Source organism: Larimichthys crocea, chromosome XXIV, assembly GCF_000972845.2.
Source record: "Larimichthys crocea isolate SSNF chromosome XXIV, L_crocea_2.0, whole genome shotgun sequence".
NCBI lineage: Eukaryota > Metazoa > Chordata > Actinopteri > Sciaenidae > Larimichthys > Larimichthys crocea.
In genome coordinates, this window is record NC_040034.1 from 5,929,787 (window position 1) to 5,941,004 (window position 11,218).

Here is an 11,218-nt window from a genome sequence, read left to right on the forward strand (position 1 = left end):
GTGTGTGTGTGTGACCACACATCCATCTGAAACATTCAAATCAATTTTGCCAGCGGCAACTGTACTCAGATAAACATTGTTGTTTATTGCGCGTGTGCTTCTATGTTTATGTGAATTTGTGTATGCACAGACGTAACGCAAAGAGCACCCTGTTCACCTGCACCACATCTGAGAACAGCTGCACGGCGATTACCAAATCAACCGCGAGGATTACGTACTGCATCACCGTCATAGCCCACACGGACAGCCAGGACATATCATCAGAGCGCCGGTGTCAGTCTGGTCGGATTGAAGGTGAGGTTGTTCTGCTTCTCCTACTTTCAGCCTCATTGTTCCTCTCTTACTTGTGTCTCACTCTTCTCTCCCCGTGTTTCGCAGTGATGTTGTATCCAGTGACTTTGGACAGCGTGAAGCCAGTCAGAGGGAGACCTCAGTGTCTGAATGTTACCTGGATCTCCACCTTGGCTCTGTTCCCTGTGGCTGACAGTGAAGTCGAAAAGCTAAAATCCCAAATTGAGTTTACAGCAGAAGGGCAGGTCAGCCACTCCCAAATATGCCTTAACACATTCCCCTACATGAAGGAGAGGTGTTACTGTAAAACAGCAGGCTTCCATCTCTGCTTCATGTAGTTTCTTCACACGTTAATGACTTTGTTCTATTTCTCCTTCCTTTACAGTTTAATGTTCAGGTTGAAAATGTGACAGCGAGAAACAAAAGCCTCATGGTTTGCCTCTTCAGACCTGACACCTCATACACTGTCAGGCTTCGTCACAGCTACGAGGGCCCACAGAGTCCCTGGAGCCTGTGGAGCAATGCCCAGCATGGAAGGACAGGAGAGGACGGTGAGAGTCGATACATTTGTATAATGTGTTTGTTAAAAGTCCAACGCTGGTTCATAGCAGTAAAGAAACTCAGTATACTTATGGTGGTGTGGTGTGGGATGTTTCCTCAGCATAGGTAGTGGATTCAAGCCCCCGCAGGTTAGTATAAAGGTCTCTGCGGAGCTATGCAGAGAATGTTTTTACGAGATGACTAATAGCACCATCCCTAGCCTCCCACATATACAAATCCATCATTCAAATTACCACGAGAGTGACAAAACACAGTAATTAAACCATTGTCATGTATGACCATGACACACTGTGAGCTGCGTGATGGGTGCGTGATCCCAAAGTCAGCTTATTTGTTAATTAGTTTTTTAGATGTTTGGCCATAAAACACAGTTTTGAAGTGTGTACACAAACCTTTTAGTAGTTTATATATTTCATGTTGAGGCTAGGGTCAGAGGATTACTGAAATCATTAGGGTTTGTCCTCTGGGTACCATGAATGCACCATGAAGTTTGTGTCGATCTTCCAAAATGACAATTCGTCCTATAGAGTTAAAGTCAGGGGATTGCCAAGCATCCTCTAGGAACCGTGAATATTTGTACCAGCCCAACTAATAATTGTCAGGATATTACACTAAAAGTTTTAAATGTCAATTCAACCTCTGGCAACCTCTACCAAACCCATCCAACAGATGTTTAGATATTTCAGAGAAAGTGGTGGACCAACTGACCGACCGACCGAAAGACCAACATTGCAACCCCCTAGAGCCATCCTGGCTGATTATGGGAATCACCATCCTCAGTGCCAGTTTACAGCCACTGGTCCTGACCTCCATGAGACACTGAAGAGGGATTTTACCCAGAGCAGTCCAACGATATCCAGTTATACATGGACCACAAATAAACTGCAGTGTTATTACTCTGTTTTCATGCTAATCGAGATGTATAGGGCATGTATAAATGTCTTTATGGGCGTCACTGCTGGCTTAAAGTATGCACGTTCTGCTGTATCTCCCTCCATCCACCAGCTCCATCTGTAGCACCACCATTCTGGAGGCGAGTGATACAAACAGACAAGAATGGCTGGAGACTCGTCTCGCTTGCATGGAAGGGTGTGTTTGTCTGTGTGTGCATGTGCGCGTGTGTGTGTGTGTGTGTCATGACGTGTCTGAATTTGAGTCATGAGTGCTTGTGTAATAAATTCCAACTCCTTTCTATCACTTTGAGCTTTAGAGCTTAATTGCTTTTAGATACGATTAGTTTTTAATCACCGTCTCCTCACTGACTGCCCTCAACCTTTCTGAAATTACTTAGTTATTGCATTGTAGTCTGAATCAAATTGAGAGCAGAGCTGAGGTAGTTGGAGAAAGACGATGATGAATTTGCATTTCACACAATCTCTGTTTCTATGAATTCTGATTTAAACTTCTGTCGTCTCATAGCAGCTCATTCCTATGTGTCGTTTTCTGTTTTCTCAGCCCTTGCCTCGCCTTCTCGCCAATGGCCGAGTTCTCTTCTTCAGTGTGACTTGTCAGACTGAAAGCGCTCAGGTCCTAAGTGATCATGGGAGCTGTAGTCATTTGGGCCATACAAGTACTTCCTGTAGCTTGCACCTCCCCGAGGGACGATGCTCGTGCAAACTGACGGCTTCCACCTCTGCAGGGAGCTCGCCGAAAGCCCGAATATGGCTCCTTGGAGCTTCTGAGGCTGGTAAGGTCTCACTTAAATTCCTCTATGCTCATGGCTTTTGATCTATTTAACCAGGGTACCAAAGTGAGGTGTGGTTTCACCTCGAGTTGTTTGTACAGTACTTGCCACGGCTTTTCTCTGGAACTCAGCCAGGAGGATGAATCATCTCCTAAAAGATAGGAGATGATTTAGATTGTATAGGTAGAATCTGCTGTATAAGGGCATCAGCATGTTTTAAATAACCCCCCCCCCCCTTGTCTTTATGATGTTGGAATAAAGGTAGGTTGCATCATGTGACAACTTTCGTAACTTTCCAGAATCTATACAATGAATTCCCAGGTGTGTGGAGGCGGGTTCCTTCAAGGTCTCTTTTGTTATTCTTCACATACCTGTCACCGAGTGCAACAATAGGAAAAACCTCCAGGCGAGACTCTTTGAAACGTTTCTTTCAGAGTGAGTGACTATGACCGGCACCCAGCTGCTAAACAAAAAAAAAATTACACGACATTAATGACAATAATGACATGAGATTAATATAGCAAATCAAGCTTAGTAACATTATTTTTGTGCAGGACGCTAACTGTTTGAAGCGCATGCTGCCATGTACGCACATGACACACAAAAATGAAGCTGCACCTACACACATGATTCATCTACACAAACACTTCTCAGGAAGAGATCTGGAATCCATCCAGCGCGAGGCTAATGGAACGAAAGGCCTTTTAGATGCCTCATAGTACGTTGCTCCAAAATTTTCCACGGGGTCAAGATCTGATTCACATCAAGCTATTCAGTGGCTGTATGAAAGCATCTGCACGCCTCATGTTTCCTTTAATCTGTCCCCTGTCTGTATATTCCCATGCACCAGATTGTTTTTTGTTTCTTTTGGCTTGAGGACACTGTTCCCTACAGTTTACAGTAAATATTAAAAAGGGTCCCAAGGACGGTTCAAATTAATTTTCCGCTAAAAGAAATTGGAAAAAAACAACCAACAATACATTTCTGCAGATCCCTGAAAGTGTAATCTCACATTTGTGCTGCAGAACTATGGTTCATGATGACATGTTGGTGGACTGGACAGTTTCAAACCAAAAACATTAAACATACAATAATATCTGCATTTAATTATCTCTTTTTGATCTTCTCCTTTTATTATTATTATTTCTCTTCAGAGCCTCCACCCCCGAGACAAATCACCGCAACTCCACTGGATGATAACAGCTTGGACATACGTTGGATGGCTCCGGTTGATTGGTCACCAAGCGGCTTTGTAGTGGAGTGGTTTGCTGTCAAGGAAACAGAGAAAAACAACAGCATCCTATACTGGGAAAAGCTGAATAGTTCCTGTAAATCACTGGTAATCACAGGTAATGTAACAACAAGGACAATATAATGTTCTTTTTACTAATTTGGACAGTAAACGGTACTTTCATCTCTGTGTTGTTTTTAGAGGGAGTAAAACCGATGGAGCGTTATGCTGTTTCTGTCACAGCTCTGTACGGCGAACAAGGGGCAGGACAGGATGGCACCATCCACATGTATACGCGCCAAGGAGGTAGGTGACATTCGAGTCAAACGACTGGGAGTGTGATTGCTGTCTGCTGTGTGATGGAGACGCCTGCCAACAACTTTATTAATCCCACTGGATGCAGTTTGTTTGGAGCGGCTTAACACGCACAGAAACACAGAAACTCACAAACATACAGATACATGATAGAAGGGAGTGAACTACAAAAGGACGAGATAAAAATAATTTAAAAAATGGATAAGATCACATAAAACAATGACAATGCTGTAAGAACAAGACTACAGAGCATTTAGGAGCCGGGTTGCAGACAGAATGAACTATTTAGAGTACTGGTTAGTTTTACATGCAGGTAAGGAATAACGCCGCCCTGATCGCAACAGGGAAAATTCACTTGCAAGTACAGTATAAGTCCAGAAAAAGCCAAAATACGTGCAGCTTTACAGAGGATTTGCTGGAATTAAGATCCCTTTGCTTCAAACAGGTTCTAACAATACAGTTTAGGCTGTTTCTGTCCTTGACCGTGAGGCTGTGAAACCAACAGATAAATGAAAAGGTGAGGAGACTTTCAATAAAAGTGACAGAGGATGGTCGGACTGACAGAAAGATGTCAAAGATGTTAAGATGATAATCAAAAATAGTTCCCAAATTCTTGTAGGATGTGACAGTTTCCACATTTTCTTGATGTATGTTGCATACTTTGGCTGCATGAAGGTCAAACCAAAAGATAAATACCTACAGTACCTACCCTCAGTGGCCCCTTAGCCCCCACGCCCAATCATTCCTACCAAAGATGCAGGTAAGCATGGAAACAATGGGCCACAGATATACACTTTGATATTAAAACAAAGGCTTCTGTATTTCTCTAAAATAGCTGGGCTATTTTTAGTGTCAGGCAAACATTATTCAAACAGGAGTGCATGTGCATTTTTTGGGGACTATTTCTAGCTGCTGATGTAGCAGGATGGTGCACAAGAGACCAGCTCAAAATAAACTACAGCGCCCCGCGTTCATCATAGTGAAGAAACACGCAACTCTAGTGCAATTAATGTGTGCACTAAACATATGATACGATAAAAATACAAGACATAAACTCAATGTTTTGTCACTCATGTCAAATGTTGTAATCGCAGAGCGCCTGCTGTGCTTCAGAGAAAGCAGTGGAGGAAACTTTTCTTCCTCCCTGCAGCAGCTCATATAGAGTGCACCGTTAGAGCGTCTTTATACGTCAGCAAGTAGAGGTCGATTATAAGTGGAGCAATCGATTGGCGCTACATAAAATATAAAAGCTCATGACTTCATGTTGTGAGGCGATCATGAGGTGATATTCTACTGCTGCCAAACATCTGTCTATATTTGATTTGTGTCTGTCATGGATACAAAGACTGCATAAGAACATCTGCCAGATATTAAATGTAACGTCAAAGTGGTTTGGAAGTGAATCCAGCTGCTGTTTTCTTTTGAGTTTTGTTGATTTATACCTCGGATGTCTGTGCCAATGAAGCCTTGACAGTGATCCAGGACGTAGAAAAGTACACACTTTTTATTTGACAGACCTTGCCTGTTGAAGCAAACACAGCTTAATTATATCAGCTGTTGTGAAATACGCAGCACGTCCTGTGGTTGATCCTCATCACCTTCCTCTGCCTGTATAGCGCCCACAGCTGCTCCTAAAGAAGTGCTGGTGCAGCAGATCACTGGCCGCACAGCGGAGATCGTCTGGAGTCCCGTACCTGTGGAGCTGCTTCATGGTTTCATCCGCAACTACACAATCTCCTACTCGAAAGAAAACCAGCAAGCCAAGAGTGAGTGGTACCTACACACAGGCAAAGCAGCCTCACACTTTACGAATATATGAATCCAATCCATGTTGAAAGTGTCTTGGAGGAGCACAGATGTTGTGAAGTGGATGAATCCTAATTACTTATTTTCACCTGATGAAAACTTCCATGCACCTTCCATACGGATGACATTCCCGTCAGGCTCAGGTGTACTTGTGTGTTTAGAGCTATTGTTAATATGCAAATCTAGGGTGGTGAAAATGGTAAACATTAAACCTGCCAACAACGATGGCACGTTGTTAGTGTGGCCATGCTGACATTAACATTTACCTCAAAGCTGTGCCAAAGTACAGCCACACAGAGCTGTTAGCACAACTCTTCTTTATTGACAGTAAGGTGAGGAAGTCATCACATGACATTGACACGAAGACAGAAGATAAGAAATACAAGTAGGCTACTGCATACATGAATCAGAGCCTCTAGTTTGCTTTCCTCTCCTTTGCAGGTGACTAAAAAGATATATCCCCTCTGATTTGTCTGTCACAGACATGTTTGCATTAGTATGTTGCTGACGCATTTACTTAAAATACCTAAAATAATACCTTTCCAATTTGCCTGATCAGTTTTAATCAACCAAATAACCAATTCTAACCCTCCAGCCTACAAAAAGATACAAAAGTTTGTCACAAAACAGCCACAGAAACATAAATCAGTTTTTAAATGTAATAATATACATGGGTATGAGTAAAATCCTTCAGATTTTCCTTATCTTTGTGTCCTTGTGACGGTAGAATTAACACTTGCAGGGAGCAAGGGTCAAACTTCTAAATATGCTTTATTTTAATTTAGTTTGTTGTTGTTTTTGTTATGTTTCTATCTATATTCTCTATCATGTTATCACATCTTGTCCACACACACTGAACTTTTCCTGTTTTTTATTTTAGGAGTGCTTGTGCCCGGTCATGTTCACCATTACTCTCTAAAGAATCTGTTGCCGGGTAACTACATCATCTTGGTGCAGGCCAACACTGATGCTGGACCTGGAAAAGCTGGCTTCACTAAAATGCACATAGGTGAAGGTGAAACAGACACTGAATCACTCCGCCATCAACATAAAAACAAGACATTTCTTTACCTTTAACTTAACATTTTTTGTGTATGTTTGAAGGCTCTGACGAAATGTCGATTGTGACGTACACCCTCCTTTCTATAATGGGGACTACGCTGCCGCTGGCACTGATTGCCTGCCTGGCACAGAGTAAGATGTAAGATCTCTGTCACACTAAACCACACACACACAAAAACACACACCTATGCACTCAAAGCTCGGTGTCCTACTTTTACTGTTTTACCTACTTTGCAATTTTCGTCATTCTCTAATGTTCATCCCCAAAATAACCTTGTAGGGTGAAACAGAAGCTGTGTCCTGACGTCCCTGATCCATCCGATAGCAGTTTAGCCAACTGGACCCCGAAAACCACATTGGAGGTAACCTTTAACCCCTGTGCCCTCACTGATACACTGATAAACAAAGCAATTTACAAAATTATATTCATAAGGCATTTTGCTACTGTTAGATAGAGACAGCAAACATGAGGACAGAAAGAAGAGCATGACATACAACGAATGTGTTGCAGCTGAAAAGTATTTTACCCCTGAATGATAAGAACCTGTAGATTTGTTCGACTCTCCCACATTAAATTTGGCCCGTCTTGTAAGTAAGTAATGATAACGCAAAACATCTGACAAACAAGGGTTTGTACGTGACCTCTAGATATTAAACTTGGAAAACGACTTTAAACAGTTGAATTCCCGTCCCATGTTTGACAACAGACAGTATCTAAAGTTAAAACAGGAGTTCATCAGACAATCCACAATCAGCCAGAGTACAATTTCAACCACTAGGTGGCAGCGAAAGCAGACCTTAAAACCTCACACTCGTTCAGACTCATGCTGTGCATCCAAACTTGTCCTCTGCTCTCACTATGAATGTACACTGAAGAGTCAGATAACATTACTGGATGAAACAAATTAGAAGTAGTACTCTGTAGATGTTACTACATTACTGGTCAGGCTACAACCATCTTAGAAGTCAGCCTTAATTTTGATCTCAGCTACACCCCCGTACAGTTTAGTTATTGCATCTTGCACGACAGACAAGCATAAACACCTAGAACTGGAAATCACCTCTGTGGTAGTTACAGTAGCTGTCTACAGGACCACATTTGATGACACACACACATATGGACTCACAAGGTGAGGACAATGCCAACCTTCTATTTTAAAGCTGGTAACAAAGAAGCTAAAACAGACCAATAGCAGGGAGCAGCTACTGTTAATGCTTTAGCGAGGTACATAAAAGATCAAGTCGATAAAAAGTCAACGTTTTTATGACAAAACGGTGGACGTAATGTCAGTTTCTGTAACATCTGGTCACAGAACTTGATGTTAACCACTGAAGAACAATTTTTTTGGGGGGGAAAAATAATAATAAATTGGAGTACAGGGCATCAGCAATCTTTCCATATGCTGGTTCGGTGTTGCCATGAAGTCTCAGGTTTGAATATTATCAGTGAAACATCTGTAAACACCCACATGTTCAGCACTGAAGGACAGACTCAAGGATAGATTCAACAGCTGAGGAGATACATGACTCCAAATGAATGATAATGTTACTCAGTGACTGCTGGATGTGTAAATAAGACATGATAATGATGTGTCATTGTTGTGTTCACAGCTTGCTTCTACTGCCCCCAAGTGGGGGGAAAAGATCTAAAGTCACTGCAGGTTTAAAGGGGGAAACTGTGTGTTACTTAAGTATACTCAAACAAAATTTAATAATTTGATTTATTTTTGATTTTCACCTCAGAACATGCCTGTGATGACTGAATTCAAAATCGAACACTCGAAAGTTGTTTTGCTTGGTGAGAGTGAGCTGGAGAACTCCAACCCAGACGAGTACCTCACCGATCACAGTGTCTGTGATCTCCAAACATACTCCTCTCCCTGCCACTCTCCGCAGTCGGTTTCACAGGCTCAGACAACTCAAAACACCACCCAACCTGTGAAAAAGTGCTTCACCAGGGCCAAGACGACCTCTAACGCTGACCTCTCCTCCTGCCCCTCCGTCTACTCCAGTGTCCACTTCTCTCAGATGCCCCCAAGTCCTCCTACACTCCTCCTAGACTCCACTTATCAAAGCAATCACTGGCAGCACAGCACCGTCAGCGTCAATGAGGTTAACCTACAGCTAGGTGGAGACAGTGAGCCGTCTGCGTCTCCACGGGGCGCCACAAGAGCCCATTCACCTCTCTCCAAACCAGATGAACTGAAAACCTTCAGGTATTTTCTGAGACAGCATCAAAGCCCTGTCTGCTTCTTTGACCTCAGCAGCATCTCTCATTCCTCCGTCTTGCTTTCTCACCCAGCCGAGGTCACGTCACCCCAAAACCCTTTTTCTCAAAGCGTCTATAAGTCGGTCCCGTCGCTCCAGCCCAAAACTTTCACCCACACCGCTGATCTTTCACCTTTTCCTCAATCTCTTTTTGTGGATTTCTCCTACTGTCCTCTGAAGTGTGATCCTTACACCTCCTCATTAAATCATCAATAAGTTATTAAAACTTTCATTACTTTTCCTTTTGACAAGACAGGAAACAGCTTGCCTGGCTTTGTCCAAAGGTTAGAAAAAATCTTTCTTTCTTTCTTTCTTTCTTTCTTTCTTTCTTTCTTTCTTTCTTTCTTTCTTTCTTTCTTTCTTTCTTTCTAAAGCTCACTTTTATCTCATTTTATAATTGATATTTGTGGTACAAACTTTGGACAGAGGCTGCATATTTACCATAAAGACACCAGAGCGGCTTTAATCTTCTCAATTCAACTTGACAAAAGAAAAAGTTCAGGGGGGGCGGGCTGTCCATAAATACTCTTTAGGTATTATTTGTGATATTTGTCCATGTTTGATCGACTGTGAAGGTTTTTACAATGTGTTTTCAACATTCACTCAGTACATGTACTGTACAGTTTGAGCCCTGACTGAGGAATGTACATGTAAATAGGCCAAAACATTGTCTGCTGTTTTTACTCTGTATATACTGATGTTTGCCTGTTTTATTTGCCTTTGCACACATACACGGCAAAGACCAATCCTAGGTGCTTTTGGATTGGCTGTGGTTATTTTATCACCTCCCTGCTGGTCAGTTTCTCCTAGTGGCAGCTGGTTCTTGTCGTATCTTCCTCTTGACACGTTACATATCTTTTCTGTTATGTCTCATGTTACTTTGAAAACTCACTCACATTCAGACCTCTTTCACAGCTAAAATGCTGCTGACCTGGAATTTAAGCTTACAATAAGCTATCTTGGCTGCTGTGTTTGTACCTATGATTACCTCAGAGTTGAAGTTCATTTCTGTTTTCATCATTTGTATGTTTTAAAATGTGCATGAACCAACATTTCAGCATTAAAACTGTAGATTTTCCATGCGATTATTCAAAGTCTGGATTTGTCCTGCGTAACTTGTGTGGTTAAAATAACTGTTTGGTTACTTTGACATCGTCAAGACTGGAAAGTTTATTCAGTTTGTATGTGGCCCTTTTTTTTTCCACAGCAGACATTTTGACTCGTCTAGTATGAAAAGCACAGATGTTACTAACATTCATAACAATAGCTCAGCTCTATTCAAGTGTCCCAGCGAGCCGTGACGGTGAGCCAGCATGCACAATACCAATACACCTGTTCTTTTGAGATATGTCAAAATGTCTGCTGTGAGAAAAGCTTAATTGTATGGAAGTCTATTGCTGCCAAGAAAAGAAAAAAAAAATCGACGAAACGTTAGAAATTATAAAACACTACACTGGTACAGCAGGATTTAGTGGTGTGTAGCAGTGTAGTTGCAGATTGCAAACCCCTCATTTCACCCTCTCCTTTATAGCACGAAGGAGAAACTATTGTGGCTGTGAAACCTTCAAAAAACAGAGCCAGTGTTTGGTTTGTCTGTTCTGAGCTACTGTAGAAACATGGCAGAGCAACACAGGGAGAGGACCCACGGCATTTGTAACATGGATTTAGAGAAAGAGAAGCAGATCTTGAGGCTGACGTCCAGTTCAGCCCTCCACTAACTTAAATGCGGATAAATTATTCAATCATGCAGCTACTTGAGACCTTCCAGATGTTTTCTGAGTAAATGGATCAAACTCTGACAGTGAACTGTGTCATTTTGTGACAGAGCTGTGATGCTTCAAAAATGTTGTCACCATTACTTCTTTCACAATGTAAGTCTTGGCCCTTGCGTATGTCAAACTGATGTCAAAGCCTGGACAGGATCTTTCTGAGGAAACTGAAACATAATGATTATACATTAATGAAAACATGATATCCCATTTCTGTCATGTTGTAAAGAG

The 11,218-nt window shown here is 42.0% G+C and overlaps 1 protein-coding gene across 2 annotated transcripts; it reads left to right on the forward strand.

Annotated features, from left to right (window-relative positions):
* Positions 1 to 687: 687 nt before the first annotated feature.
* Positions 688 to 10,296, forward strand: LOC104933784 (interleukin-6 receptor subunit beta). 2 transcript variants are annotated; one of them, XM_027275272.1, is made up of 9 exons: positions 688 to 842; positions 2,308 to 2,539; positions 3,691 to 3,885; positions 3,969 to 4,073; positions 5,699 to 5,848; positions 6,769 to 6,903; positions 6,993 to 7,089; positions 7,231 to 7,312; positions 8,694 to 10,296. In XM_027275272.1, the coding sequence occupies exons 1-9, from the start codon at positions 813 to 815 to the stop codon at positions 9,432 to 9,434; spliced, it is 1,767 nt and encodes a 588-aa protein (XP_027131073.1). In that variant the 5' UTR covers positions 688 to 812; the 3' UTR covers positions 9,435 to 10,296. The 2 variants fall into 2 exon arrangements, with proteins under 2 accessions (XP_027131073.1, XP_027131074.1); XM_027275273.1 differs by having other exon boundaries at positions 6,769 to 6,897.
* The last annotated feature ends 922 nt before the right edge of the window (positions 10,297 to 11,218 follow it).

What these genes read in the sequence shown, in the direction of transcription:
- LOC104933784 (XM_027275272.1), top strand. Translation starts at nt 813, where the DNA reads ATGCCCAGCATGGAAGGACAGGAGAGGACG. An exon ending in CCTTGGAGCTTCTGAGGCTG is followed by an intron (nt 2,540 to 3,690) that starts GTAAGGTCTCAC and finishes ATTTCTCTTCAG; the next exon opens with AGCCTCCACCCCCGAGACAA. An exon ending in CATGTATACGCGCCAAGGAG is followed by an intron (nt 4,074 to 5,698) that starts GTAGGTGACATT and finishes CTGCCTGTATAG; the next exon opens with CGCCCACAGCTGCTCCTAAA.